General features: G+C 36.6%; 3 protein-coding genes across 3 annotated transcripts; all 3 read right to left on the reverse strand.

Moving 5' to 3' along the window:
* Window positions 1-1,164: 1,164 nt before the first annotated feature.
* On the reverse strand, window positions 1,165-7,460 carry LOC140340249 (olfactory receptor 5G9-like). The gene is made up of 2 exons (XM_072425304.1): window positions 7,353-7,460; window positions 1,165-2,127 (listed from the first exon to the last, which is right to left on the reverse strand). The coding sequence occupies exons 1-2, from the start codon at window positions 7,458-7,460 to the stop codon at window positions 1,165-1,167; spliced, it is 1,071 nt and encodes a 356-aa protein (XP_072281405.1).
* Window positions 7,461-8,561: 1,101 nt separating this feature from the next.
* Window positions 8,562-17,172, reverse strand: LOC140340250 (olfactory receptor 5AP2-like). The gene is made up of 2 exons (XM_072425305.1): window positions 17,107-17,172; window positions 8,562-9,536 (listed from the first exon to the last, which is right to left on the reverse strand). The coding sequence occupies exons 1-2, from the start codon at window positions 17,170-17,172 to the stop codon at window positions 8,562-8,564; spliced, it is 1,041 nt and encodes a 346-aa protein (XP_072281406.1).
* Window positions 17,173-18,891: 1,719 nt separating this feature from the next.
* On the reverse strand, window positions 18,892-19,836 carry LOC140340251 (olfactory receptor 5G29-like). The gene has a single exon (XM_072425307.1). It carries the CDS (start codon window positions 19,834-19,836, stop codon window positions 18,892-18,894), a length of 945 nt encoding a protein of 314 aa, XP_072281408.1.
* Between the last annotated feature and the right edge of the window lie 231 nt (window positions 19,837-20,067).

Raw genomic sequence — 20,067 nt, forward strand, 5'->3', positions numbered from 1 at the left:
GCACTCGAGTCCCGGACCGCGGTAATCCGCGATCGCGGGTCGCGCGTATTATCGCGCTTCCAGCGATCGCGGATTTCAATGATGAATCAGGGGCAATGTACCTTAATTATGTATTTGATAAAAAAAATATAAAATTTATTCAAACCCAAGTCTATCTTGATACCAGCTTCTGCATGAAAAGACTCACAATGGGAGAGTCTTACCAACTGTCAAGCATGGTGGTGGAGGGTAATCATTTGGGATTGTTTTAAAGCCACAAGGCCCGAGTGCCTTGCAGTTGCAGCATTTAGGACCCCAATACAATCAAAATGCTGTGGCAGGACCTTAAGAGAGCTCTGCTTACACAAATACCCATAAACTTGAATTAATATAGGCAACTTTATAAAGTAGAGTGGTTTAAATTTCCTCCACAGCAATGTCAGGAACTGATAGAATCATACTCCAGTACTATCATATTACTATAGTATTGCTCAGTATTGCTGCCAAAGATGGTGCTATGTCATTGGGTTAATTTTTTTAAATATGGCTTCTCTGTTCGGCCTAATTTTTGTTAAATAAATATTGACACTTTAAATCTCCTGTGTGTTGTTTTACATTTGAGGTTAGATGTATAAATTTTAGAACCTGCTAAAGGGGCAAATAGTTTTTTATATGTCTTGATGCATAAATGTTAGACTTGAAAGGGGACGTTTTTTCTTTTTCTGATGACTGTATTTAGCTCTTTCTCTAGACTAAAACCTTAAGGCTATGTGAACTTTCCTTGCATTTACTCGTTCTACTGCCCTGTTTGCCTAACTTGCCCTCAAAAATCCCTGTGTAAGTTCTAGGTATATTTCGAGGTTATACCTAAGTAAGGACCCACTTCTAACCCAAATGACCTCATGGAGCTGGTGATTAGCCAACCAAAATGTTGGATTGTTGGAGGAAGATGAAGGCATAACATGTTCAGCCATACCTGGAAGTTCCAGGTACTGTACAGGTCACATCCAGGTGAATGTGGGGTGGAGAAATGTGTATATTCTAAGTAGTCTATTCAGTGTACCTGTTTCTTTCCCCCGTCAAAGTATAGGTTCACTTTACATTCTCTACTTACCTGTATTCTAAATTTACAAACTGTTTAGAACGCTAAACTGTGTATTAAACTGCAATAAAATCAAGGCAATTCTAAAACTTTCTTAGATTTTTTGTCACCTGATGATATATTTTAGCAAGAGCCGTTTTGACATCTCTGTTCCTCAAACCATAAATAAAAGGGTTCAGCAAAGGTGTAACAACAGCATACATAACTGCAACCAGCTTGTCTTGGATAATGGAATTGCTCGATCCAGGCTTCAAGTACATAAACATAACAGAACCAAAAAATGTAGCGACCACTGTAAAGTGTGAAGTGCAGGTGGAAAACGCCTTCTTTCTACCAGATGCAGAATTTATATTTACAATAGTTATTATAATATATATATAGGATACTGCGATTAGTAAAAATGACCCAACCACAACGCAGATACTGGTTGCAAATGAAACGATCTGATTAATCTTTGTGTCGGCACATGCCAAGGTTAATATTGGTGGAAGGTCACAGAAAATGTGATTGATTTTATTAGAACCACAAAAAGGCAAAGTGAAAGTTAGAACCGTATTCAACAGAGAATTTGTTGAGCCAACCAGATAGGATCCGATGACAAGCTGAATACAAACTACTCTTTTCATTAGGATGCTATATAACAGTGGGTGACATATGGCATTATACCGATCAAATGCCATTGCTGCTAGTAAGTAACACTCTGCCCCACCGCAGACTCCAAAGCTATAGACCTGAATAGCACAGCCATAGAAAGATATAGTTTTATGTTCCAATAATAGATTGGAAAGCATCTTTGGAATGTTGACCGAAATGTAACAAATTTCAATAAATGAAAAGTTAGTGAGTAAAAAGTACATAGGGGTTTGAAGATTTAGACTAAATAGATATGCTAGAATGATACAAAGATTTCCAAGCACAGTAACCATGTAAATAAATAAAAAAACGATAAAAGTTAAAACTTGGAGGTCTGCAATTTCTGAAATTCCGATCAGAATGAATTCTGTCACTGTGGTGTAGTTCTGATCCATGTCTAGTTTGTTTTCCTTCTGTAAATACAAATGATAGCTAATTACATTTGTCAGTCATCATGACTTTTTAAATTTTATTACAGTATTGTTGTTAAAGAATAAAACGTGTTAAATTTACCAAATTTGTAAATTGTGTTATGACAAATGGAACAAAACTAAATAAAGTTATACTACTCACTTGTAAAACTTTATTATCAAAACATATAAATAAATTAGTTAATATTCTAGTAAACGCATGATAGTATATTATGTATACAATTTTATAACAGGAAATACTGACCAAACACAGCACATAATGGGCCCAATTCCCACTAGGCTGGTGTGGATTTTTCCAGTTACGGTCTGTGTTGGGTTAGCATTTCCTTTAATAAAATTGTACAAAGTCCAGGTTTTAGGTTTCTCCACCCAAATTTCCTACGACCCCTTAAAAAAAGGTCAATCAACTGAAAAATACATGGCATTTGTATTGTTGGCTTTGTTAAACCATCTGGCAGTTTCTAAAACCTTTACGTAGTTTACTTTTTACTTTATGGACATTGTAAAGGAGGAACAGGAAAATTCCTATCCAGACCCACGAATTATGAGGTTATTGTAAATATTAGGAAATAATAAGAATTCTCAATATTTGAATATCCAAGATACATAAAAATCCAGCTGCTGATTTGGCCCACCAGATACTATTTATTTAGTCATGAGAAAATTAAATTAAATCCTGCTTCAATTCCAAGATTTTGCATATCAGGACAACCAAATTATAATAAATCTTATTAGTAAATATTATTGATGTATAATATAAAGTAAGATAGAAAGGAGCAGCCAGGTTGACTACCTCTATAATAGCAGAAGTTTTGGGCTGGAGCCTTCAGGTGTATGGTAACACAATGCTAAGGAGGAAAGATATCATCAATGATCTTAGAGAAATAATTGTTTCAGCTCATAAGTCTGGGAAGGGTTATAAAGCCAATTCCCAAAAAAATTAAAGTCCATTATTCGATAGTGAGAATGATTAGACAACTGTTCAACGCAAATTGCAAAAACAAAGTGCTATATCTGGAACTCTATAATAGTACAAATAGAAAAAGACTGAACTTGTATGGCTATTATGAAAGAGTCACCAGGAGAAAGCCTCTTCTATCTAAAAAGAAAATGGCAGCAATGCTTAGGTCTGTAAAGTTGCATCTGAACAAACCATACAACTTCGAAACCAATGTTTTTTGGACATGCAAGTCCAATGGAGATTTTTTGTAATGTGCAACAACATGTTTGGTGAAAACCAAACACAGCATATGAGCACAGACTCCTCATACAAACTGTACAGCACACCAGTGGTGGTAATTTGCGCTTGTTTTGCAACCACAGGACCTGGGCTTTTTGCAGTCATTAAGCTGACAATGAGGGTATTCTAGAGTAAAATGTAAAGCCATCTGTGCAACAGCTAAGGCTTATCCAAAATTGGGTCATGCAATCGGACAATGATTCCGAGCACACTAGCAAATACCAACACAATGATTGAAAAAGAAAAGAATCATGCTATTGCAATATTCAAAATCCAGACTTCAAACCAGTCACAATTCTGTGCAAGGACCTTGAATAATCTCTGCATAAATGAGTGCCCACAAACTCCAATGAACAGAAGCAATGTTGTAAAGTAGAGTGGCACAAAATGTCTGCGAGAGACTGGTAAAGTATATATATAAATATATATATATATATATATATATATATATATATATATAAATTGTTCAAATAATTTTAAGTGCTTAAACCATACAAGTACTCTACAAGTAATGCATTTTGTAAAAAAGGGTTTTACTTGTTTTCCTGCAGTTAAACTCTCCCTTGGGTAGATGTACTAGCACTGGTACATATTTTTGTATCTGAGCGTTAATTATAGATGCACGTCTAGGGATTTTGGAGCCCAGTAATTTGAACATTTATTTTGATATTCATAAACATTTGGGAAGTAGCATTTGCATATTAATACGAAATGTATTAGTACATTTGGGCCTCTGTTTTTATGTGGCTGAGAGGACATGTGCAATTACTAAATTTCTTTCCACATGGCCCCAGAGATTGGTGCCATCATTAGGAGGGATCAGTTATTGTGAATATATGGTATAATAAAGTAAACTAAATTGTATTTGTTAAATTTAAATGTTTCAGATATTGGGACTATAATAGGTACTTTGTGTATAAATGTTTAATTTATTTTTTTATTTTGCCTTACGTGACCATGTGTATATTGATAAGATCTGAATTGAATGTTTGAACTCATCGAGTCTCATTGACTTTATAATGCTTTTCAAGTCTTCAGCCATTCAGCTGTTGGTTGAGACGTTAATTTGGTAATATCGTTGCTAGTACTTTCGCTACAAAACAGAGCCATGTGTTGTTTTTTTTTGTGGGGTTGTATTCTAAATCTTATAAATTTTTCATGTATTTGAACAAATAAAAAACAGTTACAATTTTAGGAAAATGCATCATTTCTCCAATTTGACATTCTTTATACCAAGTATCTAACCGGCAATCAAATTAAAATAAAATTACTAATTTTATTTTGCATATTTTTATGTGTTCATTTTGATAACGTTTCTTAGCTTACCAAAGTTAGTTAAAAGTTACATTTTCTTCCCTTTTTTTTAGCACCTAAACAACCAAAATGAACACAACCACAGACAAGACTTTTATTAATGTATAAATGTATATTTAGGGCTAGTTATGGATAACCAAGGAGTATTGAAGGGTTTATTAGAAAAACCTTTTTGTATAAATATTATTTTGAAGATTTTTTTAAAGGATACTGTAATTAATTGCTCCTGATAATATATAAGTATTACATTTTCTTTACAAACTGATGGCCAATCCTATTGGTTATTGTACGGGAGGACTGCAAGTTGTTCTGGGCCTTCCTTGATTACTATTAAATACATGCAAGCATCAACATGTGTTACTTTTTATGAATCTTATTTTAGATATATCCTATATTATTGTTTTTTTTATACATCATGAGCAATATATTTTCTACTGAATGCACCATAATGTGACCCCTTTTGTGAGAAAATATCTATCTTATGTTCCCTTACTAATTATCAATATTGTATCAACTCCTATTTAAATGGCTGGCTAAGAAAAATACCAACCGTGTGGCAACCCTACCTGCAACAAATAACTTTAGATCTATCTAAACTGAGTCTAAACTCACAAAAAATGATAACTCAACCAATGAATAAAAAAATATAATATAATACAGCTTACCTTATCTGATTTCAGAAACCAATGCAGCAACCACATATAGAGATTGATGTGCTGTATATTACTTTGGTGTTCTTGGGCTCAGATATACTTTAAAGAGTCACTGACCCTCAATAGTATGCAAGACAGAGGCTTAGATATATTTTAGACCTTTTTTGGCCGCATGATTGTTAAAGTTCTGTAAATCACTAGATCAGCCGACTTTTTACTGTTGGGAACCATTAAAATACTCAAGAAAACCCTGAAAAAATTTTCAGGTCATGGGAAACTCCTGCTAAACCAATTAATTGGGGAGGCAAGTAACTTTTTTAATTGGTGGCTAGTGGAAAAAAATGTCCTCTTAGGATGGTGGCTAGAAAACTCTCTTTATAGACAACTAGAAACATCTTTGGAGTCGTGCAGCTGCTTCTGCCAAGTGGCATTGCCCCAGAACTATAGAGGCATCATTAATTCAGAGATCAATCAGCTACAGTTCAAGGAACCCCTATGAACATTTGGAGAATCCTTTGTTGAGAATGGTTGACCTAGATAGTAAGGTCCATTATGGGCCTGACAACCCTAAAGCCTAATAAGCTCTAATACGTCAGCCATAGCAGCTTCTACATTCCTAGTTCACTTTTAAAAGATTAGTATAAAAAAATATCAGAACTTACCTTTCTCTTCAACAGGTTTTTAAAAATAAATTATTTTATATCCTTAAAAATGATGTATACTTATACATAGAAGTATAATATGGTTTCTAACTTCCATTCCTTTGCGAACATATGCAAGCAATCCCAGGGTAATATAAGGTTTCTATAGCTCAGGGGACAAATTCCCCATGTATCTCACTTGTATTCGTTACATACTTATTGCTGTCAAGGTAATTTGTCCCCATGGAGCATTTAATACTCAACAGGGAATTTATATTGCTATTTCATTTTTAATTGGACTGTTTGTTAATAAAGGGTTATTTTATGGATACAACAGATAATGCAAGACATAATGTTCAACTACTTTACATTATTTGTAACAATAAAAAGTCCCAAGGTACATCTCATGTAATTGCGTGCAATTGGCTAAGTGTTTCATGAGTGAGCACAATGGTGAACAATTATGTGAAATAAAATGGTGTAATTAAGTAGATTTACACCTAAAGCTAATTTTTCAACTAAATACCTTCAAGGGCATTAAAACAAAAGGTGGACAAAGTCTAATAGATTTGTGTCTTTAAAAAGCCTTTCTTCCTTCATTTGCTTTTTTCTTTTAGAGAAATCCTGACCCTCGAAGACTGAAGATGAGGACTGATTTAGACTATTATTTAATTTTAATTTGCTTTGAGTTGCTTGAGTTTGCTTAATTTGCTTGAGTTCAATTGCTTAAACCTAACACTCAGCTAAATATGTCAGAAGGATTAACCTGCTCCCAGCCATACACACACATACTCTCATGCTCATTCTTGTTTGTACACTGCTGTACTTTTAATCAGAAAGAGACAGTCTGAAAGCAAACAGCTTCTTCTCTCCTAGAAAATCCAAAAATGCAATGGGTGTATAAAATGTTTATAAAAATATATAGGGTGTTTAAAAAGTTGCCAACTTGTGACTGGCAAGTTTATGTTTTCTTCCTCTCCACCCACTTCCCCCTCCTCACTAGCTGGAGCCCTCTGCACGGAAAGCTCACAAGTTTAGAAGAAGCAGGAAGCAGCTGCAGACTGAGCAGTCACACTTGAGTAACATGAGAGTCCCAGGTGAGGAAAGAAAAAAAAATCTGCATAATTAGGGCAGTGATAGGGGAGAGAGATGGGGGAGAAGACATAGAGGGGAGAAAGGGGAAGGGGAGAATAGGAAAGGAGAAGGGGAGGGAGACAGGAGGTGGAGAGAGTAGAATGGGTAGAGAGAGAGAAAAAGAGTAGGAGAAGGGAGAGAGAGAAGGATAGAGGGAGGTAGGGAGAAGGAAAGAGAGATCCTCCTAATAGTGGAGAACGGTAAATGTGGTGTGCTTTTAGATACATCTCTACTGGGATCAACAGCTAAGTTAAGATCTCCACCAAAGACGACCACCCCTTCACCAAAATCCTCCACAGTATCCAGAGCACCCTCTAAAAAAATGCTGCCCATGTTAATTTATTCATTAAGCATGTAGAGAATATTATCACAAGATTGAGATATTTATAAAAGTAAATTAAAACAATTTTCCATCTAAAAATATGTCAATGTGTTTTTTTCCATGCTTTGCCCACAAAAATACCTCCATCTAATCAATGAATATAGAGGAAGACCATTTTAAACCATTAATTGCAGTTTTAGATTGCCTTTTGTTTTTAGATTATATTGTTGTCTTTGTCCCCAATTAACTCTCTATTTGTCCTGATGACCATTGCTTTTTTTTTTAACATTTTGGATATTTCTCCGGAATTCCTGTATCGGTTACACTAGAATTTAAAATAATGACTGTGACTGGGAGACAGCGATATAAAATCTGTTATTTTTGGAGTTTCCAAAGGAGACATGACTTTTTGCCCATCTAATCTTGTCTTGTAAAATTTTTTATAGTAGCAGCTTCTACCAGTTCAGTTCCTATGAATGTAGGCACATCATTAGAACTACATTTTCCATGGTCCCTTTCACTACCTACAGTGCATCGGCAGGCATTTGTGGGATAAGGCAGCAGCATTGTTTTGGAGACAAAGAAACCAACTGGATTGATTTACTATGGAAAAATAGGTTCCTCACCTAGCAAAGCATATTATTCCCTTGCAAGCTAGCTTAGCTTAGTGAATGAGGTGAACTTGTGACAACCTAAACTATTCAGTAATATGGAAGCAAGAATCCTGAATTTTTACATTTCCTTGATCATGATTGGGTAATCTTTGCAAAGCAAATTATTAGCACATTTACTGAGCAAATGAATTATCCCTTAGCTTGGGTGATAATTTTCTTATGTTTATTGAAGAGTCATAGGAGCCAACTCCAAAGGAAGAGGCTTCTAAAGAGTTTTATAACCCAGTAGGCAGGGCTGACAACCCTTGTTGGTGTTTTAGTGCAACAGAATTTCTGTGTGGTCAGGCCAAACAGAAAGTTAGAGGCACAGCAGACTTCTGGATTGAGCTTTTATGTAGGTGCACTGTTTGTAAATGATAAAGCATGGGAAAATGTGCAGTTCAGAATGTTGTAGTTCAAAATGTTGTAGTTCAGAAATGTACAAACTATGTTTCTTTACTAATATTTTTTCTTTTGCCTTGACACGCACTTTATTTTCAGCACATTTAATTTCTTTGGCAATTTCGAAATAGCTAATTTCATTTCATTGTTACGTATACTGTATATAAAAGGATTTAATAAAGGAGCAACAGTCGTATACAACACAGAAACGACTCTATCGTTCTCTAGTTTGTACTTTGATTTAGGTTTGAGATACACAAAAAAGATGGAACCATAGAATATTGTGACAACAATAAGGTGAGAAGTACATGTAGAAAAGGCTTTCATCCTCCCAACAGATGACTGAATTCTAAAGACGGCCGTAATGATGTATATGTAGGAGATTAATATTAATAATACTGAACTTGTGACAAGATAGCTGCCTAATGCGAAGATAACCAGTTCATTGACCCAAGTGTCAGTACAAGCCAGTTTTAGTAGGGGTGGAACATCGCAGAAGAAGTGGTTTATATCCGAACTACAGAAAGGCAACCTGAATGTGAGGGAGGTGTGTGTTACGGCACTAAGCATACCCATCAGGTATGACCAAAGTAAGAGTAATCGGCAAGCAGTTTTATTCATAATTCTGTTATATACCAATGGTTGACATATTGCATTATACCGATCATAAGCCATGCTTGTAAGAATGTAACACTCAGCACCACCCAACAATAAACCACCGAAAAGTTGCGTGGCACAACCATAGAGAGAAATGGACCTGTCTTGTGATATTAAGATGGACAACATCTTGGGTGATGTAATGCTTACATAGCAAATCTCTAAAATAGAAAAGTTGGCAAGGAAATAGTACATGGGGGTCTGGAGGTTTAAGCTTAGCTTGTAGGCAATGATAATAGTCATGTTTCCTAGAATGGTGATGATGAAGATCAATAGGAATAGGATGAAAAGATAGCATTTCATAGTCGGGTTCTCAGAAAGTCTTACTAGAAGGAAATCGGTGACTGCAGTCCTGTTGACTTCACGTGTTTTAGGCTGGAGAGAAGGAAGTAATATGTTAGAAACAAAATAGATTTAAGCTGCCAATACATGACTCAAGCAAAGACATTTTGATGTCAAAGATGTTCTAAAGGGAGACAATAAACATGTTAGGCATATGAAGGTACTACATACACCAGGAGATATTCAAACCTAATTAAAATAAGACTGTCCAAATGAGTCCATTAGTTCAATACTTGGTAATGTTCCAGATGACTGAGTCCCTATGCATCGTTTGAAGGCTTGGTGTAGAGAAATGCAAGTGGCCTACAGTAAGCTCTTGCATTAACACCACTGAACTTTTGGAATGAATTGCTACACTGATTGTGAAAGGAGTTAATTATGATGTATAAAAAACCTATATCTATAGTTCTGATAAATCATATTCTCATTTATTCAAGGGCTTGTGTAATTACAGAAACACTCTCATCAATGTAGTATTTTTTATGTGGATTTGTGGGCTTCCACGTCAAAAAAGAGGACTATTTAGGTAACCATGGCTCAACTTCTCCCATCCACTCTCATCAAAACTTTATATCCAACCATGGACCTTAGATCAGATGAATACAAGATACTGATATGGTGGTCTATGCTTACCAGGCAGCATTTATTGGCAAGCTGTATAGTATTCTAGCTCTTTCTGATGGATGTGGCCCAGGCCATCTCTATGTCGGCCTGATTTTTTAAAGCTATCCAAGACTGGTGAAGGTAGACAATCATGGGGGAACCTGGGCGATCTAACAAACCTGTATTGGATTTTCTAATCATTTGCATGAGTTGTAAAATGTTTTCAATTCTAGACCAGATCCATTTCAGGATTGCTGGATTACACAGGTTCTCCCATGATAGTCTTCTTTAAATAAATTAGGTTCATTTTCATTCAAAGATCTCCAAAGGATAGTAACCATAAGACCATAAAAACCATAAGGAATTGCTTTGGGGGTATGGATCAATTGGTAGCTGTACTTAAAAGTGTATTATTGATAAATACAGCACGATACTTTTCCAGCATTCTATTCCAACCACATTTTGCATTAGCTATTTACCTCAGTTTCTAGGGTCCCTCACTGCAGGCCTAACCCACAATTCTGCCATTAGGATATGCAAAAAATCTGTAGGTTCCCGTAGATATGACACTCAATGGATCTGCCATACCATGTTCCTGCTGCAGGAGAATTACAGCTTTGAACTTTATTAGCACTGCAAAGTTTTACACAGGAGCTATCTCTTTTTTAGTATGAGCAATACTAATTATCCACCATTTATTCAGTGCTGCTCCAATCTTCCAGGCCTGGCACCTTATAATGTAAAATAAATAAGGAAAAAAAAGAAAAAAGTCCTCATGTTTGTAGTAGATGACAGGGTCAGCAAAGTTGTAACTCATGTAAAAATACTGCTGGATTTATTAGAATATAACACTTCTATAGTTATATAACACTGTGGCTCAGTGCAGCCCTGAAATGTTCCATACCTCAATGTACCTTCAAACCAAAGGGACCTCCGACATTCCTTTCCCTCAATTTGACCAACTTCTGACTGCAAAATACATTCACCTAAACCACGGGTGACCAACCTACGGCCAGCAGGCCACATCCAGCCAGTACAGATGCCATATCCGGCCCTCTCCTCACTCCCTCTCTGCTCTCTGTGTTTGTTGTTCCATGGGGGATGGGGCGCTTGCATCCCCTATGTTTCTCTATGAGATTGTGCAAGCAGGAGAGGAAGGTTCCTGAGCATGCTCAGTGTGAGCCCTCCGAGAGTGGGCGTGTCCTATAAACCTGGGAATCAGCTGTGGCTGCTCTCCGCCCACATTGTACTGTGAGATAATCCCAGCAGCAGCATGAGAGCTGTGTCTAAGTCCATGCAGCTTTCATTATCCCCATGTATAAACCTTCATATCTCCTTCATCGATTGTCATGGAAATGTGAAATTTTCAGGGTACACAGGGGACCCTAAGAGCTTTGGTGCCCCAAATATATACTTGCTCATTCACAAACATGAAGGCTGAGTTTAGACTGGGGACGAGGTAGTGCTACTATAACCCCTTCCTCGTATCATAGAACCCTGCCTAAGTGGAGATGCTCAATACTACTCACTGCCGCCTGGAGTCAAATCTGCAGGCACTGAGGTGCGAGGGACTTAGTGGCTGGCAAGCTGCCTGTTACACATAGATGACCACTTACCTCCTCTGAACCCTAACTTCTCTGGAACAGAGAGATGTTGGCCACTAGAAATATGGGAGTCAGTAGGAAATGCCTTTTGTGCCCCCCCAATAAAATGTTATAGCCATATTATTATGCTACCTTGTCACAGCTATCCTCTTACTCTCTATGAACCCCAATTTCTCTGTAAGAAAAGATAACTACAAGTGCAGGACTCTGTGAGCAGGGATCAATATATGACCGGCCAGCACTGTATGATAGCTTTAGTTTTGTAACTTTCATTAATAAAATGTCACAGTAATAAAATGAGCATCAATGGTGAGTGCAGAAATTGTTGATTTGTTATTCCTTTTTTTGGTGCATGTACATTACAGTAACTAGAAACATTTTTAATTAAAACTGTTCTAGTTTTAAACAACCATCTTAAACCTCCTAAGCGGTAATCCCGAGTGTGACTTCGGGGTTACTTTAACCTGAAAAAAAACACACTTACCTTGCTCCATTACTGTCCCCCAGCGTCCTGCTAATCCCCGCAGGTTCTGGGGACACATCTGCCTCTTCCGATCTCCAGTAAGCAAATGCAGAGCTGAGATCAATGGGGTTTTCTGTGACGTCGGTGCGGCCGGGAATTAGCGACGGCAAATTCAAAATCACTTTGCATTGGATTTAATACAAAATAGCTGTATTGAGTCCAATACAAAGAAATATTCATATAATATCTATATAATTATATATATTATTATATGCTGCTATACAGTTATATTACATGTCAAACTATACATTTTTTTTATTTATTTTAATTTATTTTAAGTTTATTGTTAAATTTATTACCTATTGCACATATTTTGGTGAGTTTTGCCTAAGAATTTTAGCCTACAATGTAAAATAAATTTCCATGCAAAAAAAATGTATCACTTTTTGCAAGGAAATTTGGACAGAATCAGACTGCTAGGGGGGTTAATGTTTGTTTGCATTATGGCCTGCAAGTTTTATATCAATGTCAGAGCAGCCCCAGATGAAAAAAGGTTGGGCACCACTGACCTAGACCATACATAAGTAGTTTTAGTTTACATGCAAATAAAATGACATACAAATTGCTCAGTGGTAAATTTTCCTACACTGTGGTAATATTCCTGGAGGGGAATGGAGGAAGAATTTAAAAATAAGAATTTGCTGCTGAGGAGTTACTTGATGAGAGTAGAATTTACCAAGAATCACAGGAGCCTATTATCCAACAGGTGCATAGCAGCGACATTTCACAGCAGTCATTATACATTATTTAATCATTGAAAATAATCAATTTTACACAGTTAAAATAGCATCAAGATTTATAAAGTTCATGTAAAATGAACCTGGAGAGAAATTGTGCATCAAAAATTCAACCTGAAGTGCACAGATTTGCTTTAGACTAGAAAACACTTTAACGTCTCACTTACTTACACACAGACATACATGTTTTCTCCACCAGTAGCACAGTATATACCCGATTGGTATTTAGTTTTGCTGCATTTCATTGTACACTTATTAATGTATCATAAACAAAATGTCGAGTGTTTGGTATTGTACAAAACCATAGAAAATGATAAGAAAAAAAGAAAGGTTCTAGATTTCTTTTTTATTGTTTAAATGTAATGTAAAAGTTGCATGCATTTCTTCCTATTCATCCTAATTATATCACACTTTAAGTTTTTAGTAGATAGTCATAGATGAATAGCTTTTGGTACTATCAAGTACTCACTTCATATATTTGACTGGAACTCTGAAACTGACAGTAAGGTAGAATAGAATTATATTTGTATTATTTACTTGTTTTTTTAAACTATTTTCCATGCACAATGTTTTATTGATGGCTTATATTTGCTTTAATGGAAACTCCTGATTAATAAATAAAATATTAGGTTTATATTCATTAATATAATAACATATAAAAATAATAATATATTAAAATAATAATTATATTAAACAAATAATAATAATAATAATAATAATAATAATAATAATAAATAAAATAATATTAATAATATTAATGCATTAAGGAACATAATCTACAACCCTTACTTACCCTTACTAACATTTTGTCCAGCTTGTGATTACCATCTGTTTAAGTAGCTTTAGGTTTAAATATAAAAACAAAATATATTTTAAATAAAAATAATAGGATGTAACAGATCTAAATGATATAGGAAAATGTCTGATAATGCTTAGCACAATGTGTAGTTATACTATTCTGGCCCTTAGAGAATGTCCTTGGAACAGTGCCTGGAGTTACAAGTTTGCCATTCTTTATTTTCAAACAAGTAAAGTCAGCTGTGAAATGTGCAGCAAAAGTAGTAAACTAGTTAGCTGGCACAAACTATACTGATCCGGTACACAAATGCGTAAGACAAAATAACAATATTGATAAAAACATTTCTGCATTTTGTTAAATGAAGCAACCACAAATTTTGCTCAATACTGAATACATTTTTGCTCTTGTGAAGCCAACCCAAATTAAAGACAGTTAAATTCTCATTGGTTCTGCTTTACTAAAGCTCTCATCAATGAAGCTGGGTGACACAGCAACCCTGGAATGGATTTCTTCAAAGTCATTTGCAATTTGCTAGCAAATGTTTTGTATCCTTGACCAGATCCATTTCAGGTGTTCAGGATAACCCAGCTTCACTGATAAAAGTGTATTCTCTCTGGTCTTGGAGAGAATATTAAATCAAGCCCATCGGCAAGGAACGGTTTAGGGATGTAGACAATAAAATGTACAACGGACACATTTTTTTTCATAAAAAAATGATATTTGCAAAGAATTTAGTGCTATATAATCACCTGAATTATAATATTTTGTATTGAAATATTTTGCATTTTTTCTATGAACTATTCCACTGAGTAGATTTTTTTGTTTTCATTTTCATTACATTGGTAACATTTTAAATATTTTCTACGGTCTTTTCCATGACCAGAACCCCATTTGTGAGCTTCCTGTAGTTTCTTGAGAATCCCCTTGGCCACTGTTGGTTTGCTGCTGGTCTTGATGAACCACCTTCTAGACCACAGATCATTTGGGGCACTTTGCTATACCCGTATAACCCCTAAATTATCATCACTTCCTTGGGTATGATGCAACAATCTTTGCACTTTGGATTGGGGGATTTTTGGCCATTCTGCTATTTAAATCCTTCCAAGCTCAGTCAGATTTAATCTGAGATCCTGAGCCCCGTTGAACAGATTTTCATTGAGGATATTTTTGTACTTTGCTCCCTTCAGCTTTCTCTCAACCCTGACCAGTCCCTGATGCTAAGAACACCCCTACATCTTAATGCAACCACCACCATGCTTCACAGTTCGGATGGTATTGGGTAGGTCACAAGCTGTGCCTAGTTTCCTCCAGACATAACATTTAGAATTGAGGCCAAACCATTCAGTCTTGATTTCATTAGACCAGAAAATCTTGTTCTTCACAGTCTGAGAGTCCCTCAAGTGCCTTTTATGCAAACTCCAATGTGTTTTGGACTAAGAAAAGGCTTTAGTCTAGCCACTCTGCCTTAAAGCTGTTAGCACTGCAGGCCGTGGCGGCGCCACTGCTCCTAATCGCAGGCACGGGCGCAGGGTCCTATCTCTCAGGTAATCCACTACCTGTCTTCCATGTCAGTGTTTCTTTCATGCTGAGACTTGCTCTGGTGTGGGTGTGTCTCTGAGGTAACACACACACGCCCTCTGTTTCCTTCAGCCTATGGCTGATGCCCTGCAGGTATTTAAAGGCACTTCCTACCACAGGAAGTTGCCTGAGCAATCTCTGGCTTACCTGCATTACTCTCACTGCTAAGGTGTTTTGTTTGTCTGCTCTGCTGTGTACCGAACCTTGCCTTCGTTTATTGGACTCTGCCTGTTTGCTGCCTGACCCTGACCTTGGAATTCGTTTCTGGACTTTGCCTGTTTGCTGCCTGACCCTGACCTTGCAATTTGTTTCTGGACTTTGTCTGTTTGCTGCCTGTCCCTGACCTTGGAATACATTCTTGGACTTTACCTGTTACCGCCTGGTCCTGACTCCTGTGGTCAGCTGCCACTGGCCTGGGGATTGCTCTGGAGTGGCACCTGGCAGCTACCCCGCAGCCCAAACCTATCCTCACCCTCAGAGGCTCTAGTGAAGACCTGGTAGCTGCTTAGTCACGCCCCTCTGGAGTGTACCCGGTCAGTGGCACAGTGGGTCCACACCCGCTTGCATAACAAAAGCCTAGATCCAGGGAGGGCTGCAGTTATGGTTTTTCTTTTAGAACTTAGTCTCATATCCACATATGTTTTCTGGAGCTCAGTCAGAATACCCGCCAGGTTCTTGGTCACCTCTCTTAATAAAACCTTCTTTCTCAATTACTTAGTTTAGCCAGGGGCCAGCTCTTTATGAAAATTATGAAGGCCACTGTACTCTTGGGAATACCAAGTACCTTCAGAGCAGCAGAAATTTTTGTAGCTCTCCCCAAATCTGTGATTTGCAACAATTCTGTCTCATTTTCCACATGTTGGTTCCTAAAATGTTAAAACAATTGAATAAAGTATGTGGATTTATTTGGATTATTGTATTTCTTTTATTTGATTCCTGTAGAATCCCAATATATATCGTTGTTCTGTATACCAGGGAACTGATATAATTGTTTCTAACACTATAGGATTATTAAGGACAATTCAGTTCTGAAGAATGGGGCCCTTTAGATTGGCTGTTCTACTGAAAGCTAGAAAAGATGTAACAATAATAACTATTAATCTGGTGTTCTCTTCCGTCCATTAGAGCAACGTAACAAAAAAAAGCTGATTTTCTGTTAGGGAGGTTTTTCTTACAAAAGAACATGTTCCTTTGCCCTGAATGGCCTTGGATAAATTCCTTAGACATAAGAACAATATGGTAGGCTTTTGCCTTACTATGTACTTTAAGTGAACAATATAAAGGGTGTATAAAAGAACATATTTTTGTGCAACAACATATACATATGCAATGTAAAAGTATTCTTTAGTCACAACGACTTGAAGAAGTCATGGAAGAGCCTCTCCTATTGTGGTATTCCGCTTAGATTACAATGATTGTGTTTATAACAGAGACAAAACTGTGCTGCTCTACTCTAAAATTAGGTTTAAAAGACACAAAAGAGAATAAACTGCAGAATATAGCTGCAGCCATTGGGTTAAGCTTATGGTTAAAAAAGATTTCTTCCTCCATATAATGGAGATTGATTTGCAAAATCAATACTTTTTTGGTGTAGCAAATCATTGTTAGTATACAGGAAGATTCAGACTTGCTTTGGGATCAAGCGATTCTGTGTGGTTGCTGATGGCAAGGTGCCAGTTGCCCAGTCATTGGCACTGCAACGCTGGTTTTTAAAGAACCAGTGTCTGCACGTTTGACAGCTGGCGGCAGTGAGTGGTACCGAACCGCTCACTGCAGCCCATTCGTTCTCTATGGAACTGTCACCTGGAGAAGTTAGAGGTAGCATCTCTCGAGAGGCAGTGGCTCCCTGGCACAAGGACGCACCACAATCTGATGGCCAGTTTCCAATCTCATGGCTATAGCCTAAATATACCAAAGATAACACCCCTGCTTTTAACAAACAAAACATGTTTTTACACTATGGTATGAATGGACACCAGGTTTAGTAAGAGTGAAGCCATAAAAAAGAAGAAGCCATGTGTTTTACTGTAATAGTAGCTCCGATTACCCAGAAAATGCAAATAACCTCCCTAGTGGTTCATTTCTTTCCGGTTTTTTATGTTTAAAAGTGGTACATTGTTTTTCATGAAAATTTATTTTACAGTATAATATATTAGTATGAGTATAATAAAGTTTGAAACACAAAATCATGTAAAAATAATAAATTGAATAAATTAAAAAATCTATATATTAAAAAAAATACATATTATACTCATACTATTATATATACTGTAAAATAAATGTTCTTGAAAACAATGTACTGCTTTTACACATATAAATCCAATGTATTGCATTCAATACAGTTTTTTTGCATTGAATGCAATACAGATGGTTTTTGAATTTCCCGCCCCGCCGGCAATGTACACATGCACTGACATCACTGGGAACTCCCCTGTGACTCATAGGGTGCAGAAGCCGGCCGGAGAAAGAAGAAGAAAGAACACAGAGATCGCAGCGATGGACGACACGGGACGCCGGCTGATTAGGCAAGGCTCTATTTACTATTACCTTCCATAGGTTTACCTACCCCGAGTGTGACTCGGGGTTACCGCTAGGGAGGTTAATGCATGATGTCATTGTTGTTGAGTAGATGATGTCTGATGTTCTTTTTCATGTTATGCAAGAGTGGTCTATAGAAAGTACCATAGTGATCATTAGTGTTAGTATTAGTATCACATAAGGATGAAGAATTCCCAGCAGAGAGCAGTCCACAGTATCTTTGTGCTGTCCTTTGGAAAAGAGATGGATTTATGCTCACCAAGTAACTTGAATACCACTTTTGAGCTAAGTTTCTGAACCTTGTACGAAGGTCTGGACTGGATTTGTACAAAAGAATGACTAAAAATTTACAGAAAACTGAAAAAAAACTCTGGTCTTAAGTTGAGAAATTCTTTATTACCAACCCCTGGGAGATTGTTGTTTGCCCAACAAAACATATTACCACAATTTAAAACAATAATAATGGGGAGACAAGTTAGTAGGTAACACTACAAAAAAAGACCTTGCCAGGGCAAAGAGAGGAATTATCTGCCCCCCATCCATCCACTTATTTTCATTATATGATAAAACAGTAGGAGAAATCTGGCCAGTGGTTGTTTTGTGATACTTAGACCCTGGTTGCCCACTTGTTCTTAACCAGTGTAAATCTATCACGGTATTGAACAATATCAATATGGCCTTACTCTTCCCACTTTTTACTAACCTTTATTAAAAAAGATAAATTTTGACTAGAGTTTGGCTATTAGGTAGCAAACATCTTTAAGGTTGTGGGCACTACTGTAGTTAGCGGTGGTGAGGGATTTAGTGGTGGAGTGTAGTAAGGTGAGGAGGCAAAGTGGCCCCCAAGCCAAGGGCAAGCCAACCTTATACAGGGTCCAGTTAGCTTTAGTTAGAGACAAGTTCATTCTTGGTAAACTTTGGCGGAGGAGCACTTTGTGACAATGGTGATTGGTGTTGACTTGGACACACATTCTGAGTCCATGACCTACTCATCAGAAATTGCCTCTCACATTTTAGTTGAGGCCAAAATCTGTTGAAATAACTTCCTAGCTGCAATTTTAACTTCCTTATTTCGAAGGCTATAAATAAAAGGGTTCAACAATGGAGCTACAACTGTGTACATAACAGCTACCATCTTGTCTTCATCACTTCCATAACTTGATTTGGGCCTCATATACATGAAGAAGACAGAACCATAAAAGATTGAAGACACTATTAAGTGAGAAGTGCAGGTCGAAAAGGCTTTTTTTCTTCCAGAAGTTGAATGAATTTTCAGAATTGTTAATATTATCTTAACATAAGAGATTACAGTCAATATAACTGAACCAGAAGTCATTCCACCACCAAAGATGAATACAATAAGTTCATTGAGCCACGTGTCTTTGCAAGCTAATGTCAATAATGCAGGAACATCACAAAAGAAGTTGTTAAGTTTATGAGATTTGCAAAACGGAATCAAGAATGTTAATGTAGTGTGTAATAAAGCATTGGAGGCTCCAATAATCCATGATCCGGCTATAAGTCGAATACAGGTTATCTTGTTCATAATGACAGTGTACAAAAGCGGTTGGCATATGGCATTATATCGATCATACGACATGGCAGCAAGAATATAAAACTCAGTCCCGGCCAAAAACACGACACTGTACAGCTGCGCAATGCAGCCATAAAAAGAAATCGCTCTACACTCCGACAAGAAACCCGACAATAGTTTGGGAGTAGTTGATGAAACATAAACAATTTCTAAAGCAGAGAAGTTAGCCAAAAAGAAGTACATGGGATGCTGGAGATTCAGACTAAAGTTATAGGCCAGTATAATGAAAATGTTTCCGGCCAACGTAATGATGTACATGCATAAAAAAACAATAAAAAGAAAAATTTTAACTTCTCGAATTTCAGAAAGTCCTGCAAGGTAAAAGTTTGTTTTGAAATTGTGAGTTTGATTATTCATTGTTGCACTTTGTTCTGTAAAGAAAAATAATAATATATTCAATACTTATTCACTGGTACCCTAATTAAGGTATGTTTGAAACCAATCAATTTCCCCTTTATCATAGTGAAACATTTGAAAGAAAGCTAATATAAAGATTGCAATATCTAATCTTGTGCAATGAAAATTTAAAAATATTTACACTGCAAAGAATATACAATTAAATGAATGGAAAGGAAAAAAAGTTTTTGC

This window comes from Pyxicephalus adspersus, chromosome 11 (genome assembly GCF_032062135.1).
Source record: "Pyxicephalus adspersus chromosome 11, UCB_Pads_2.0, whole genome shotgun sequence".
In the NCBI taxonomy this organism is placed as follows: domain Eukaryota; kingdom Metazoa; phylum Chordata; class Amphibia; order Anura; family Pyxicephalidae; genus Pyxicephalus; species Pyxicephalus adspersus.

Coding starts and splice junctions, on each gene's coding strand:
- LOC140340249 (XM_072425304.1), bottom strand. CDS start 7,460: ATGGGCAGCATTTTTTTAGAGGGTGCTCTGGATACTGTGGAGGATTTT. Junction 2,128..7,352: donor CTGTTGATCCCAGTAGAGAT/GTATCTAAAAGC, acceptor TTGTATTTACAG/AAGGAAAACAAACTAGACAT.
- LOC140340250 (XM_072425305.1), bottom strand. CDS start 17,172: ATGCTACCTCTAACTTCTCCAGGTGACAGTTCCATAGAGAACGAATGG. Junction 9,537..17,106: donor GGGCTGCAGTGAGCGGTTCG/GTACCACTCACT, acceptor CCTTCTCTCCAG/CCTAAAACACGTGAAGTCAA.
- LOC140340251 (XM_072425307.1), bottom strand. CDS start 19,836: ATGAATAATCAAACTCACAATTTCAAAACAAACTTTTACCTTGCAGGA.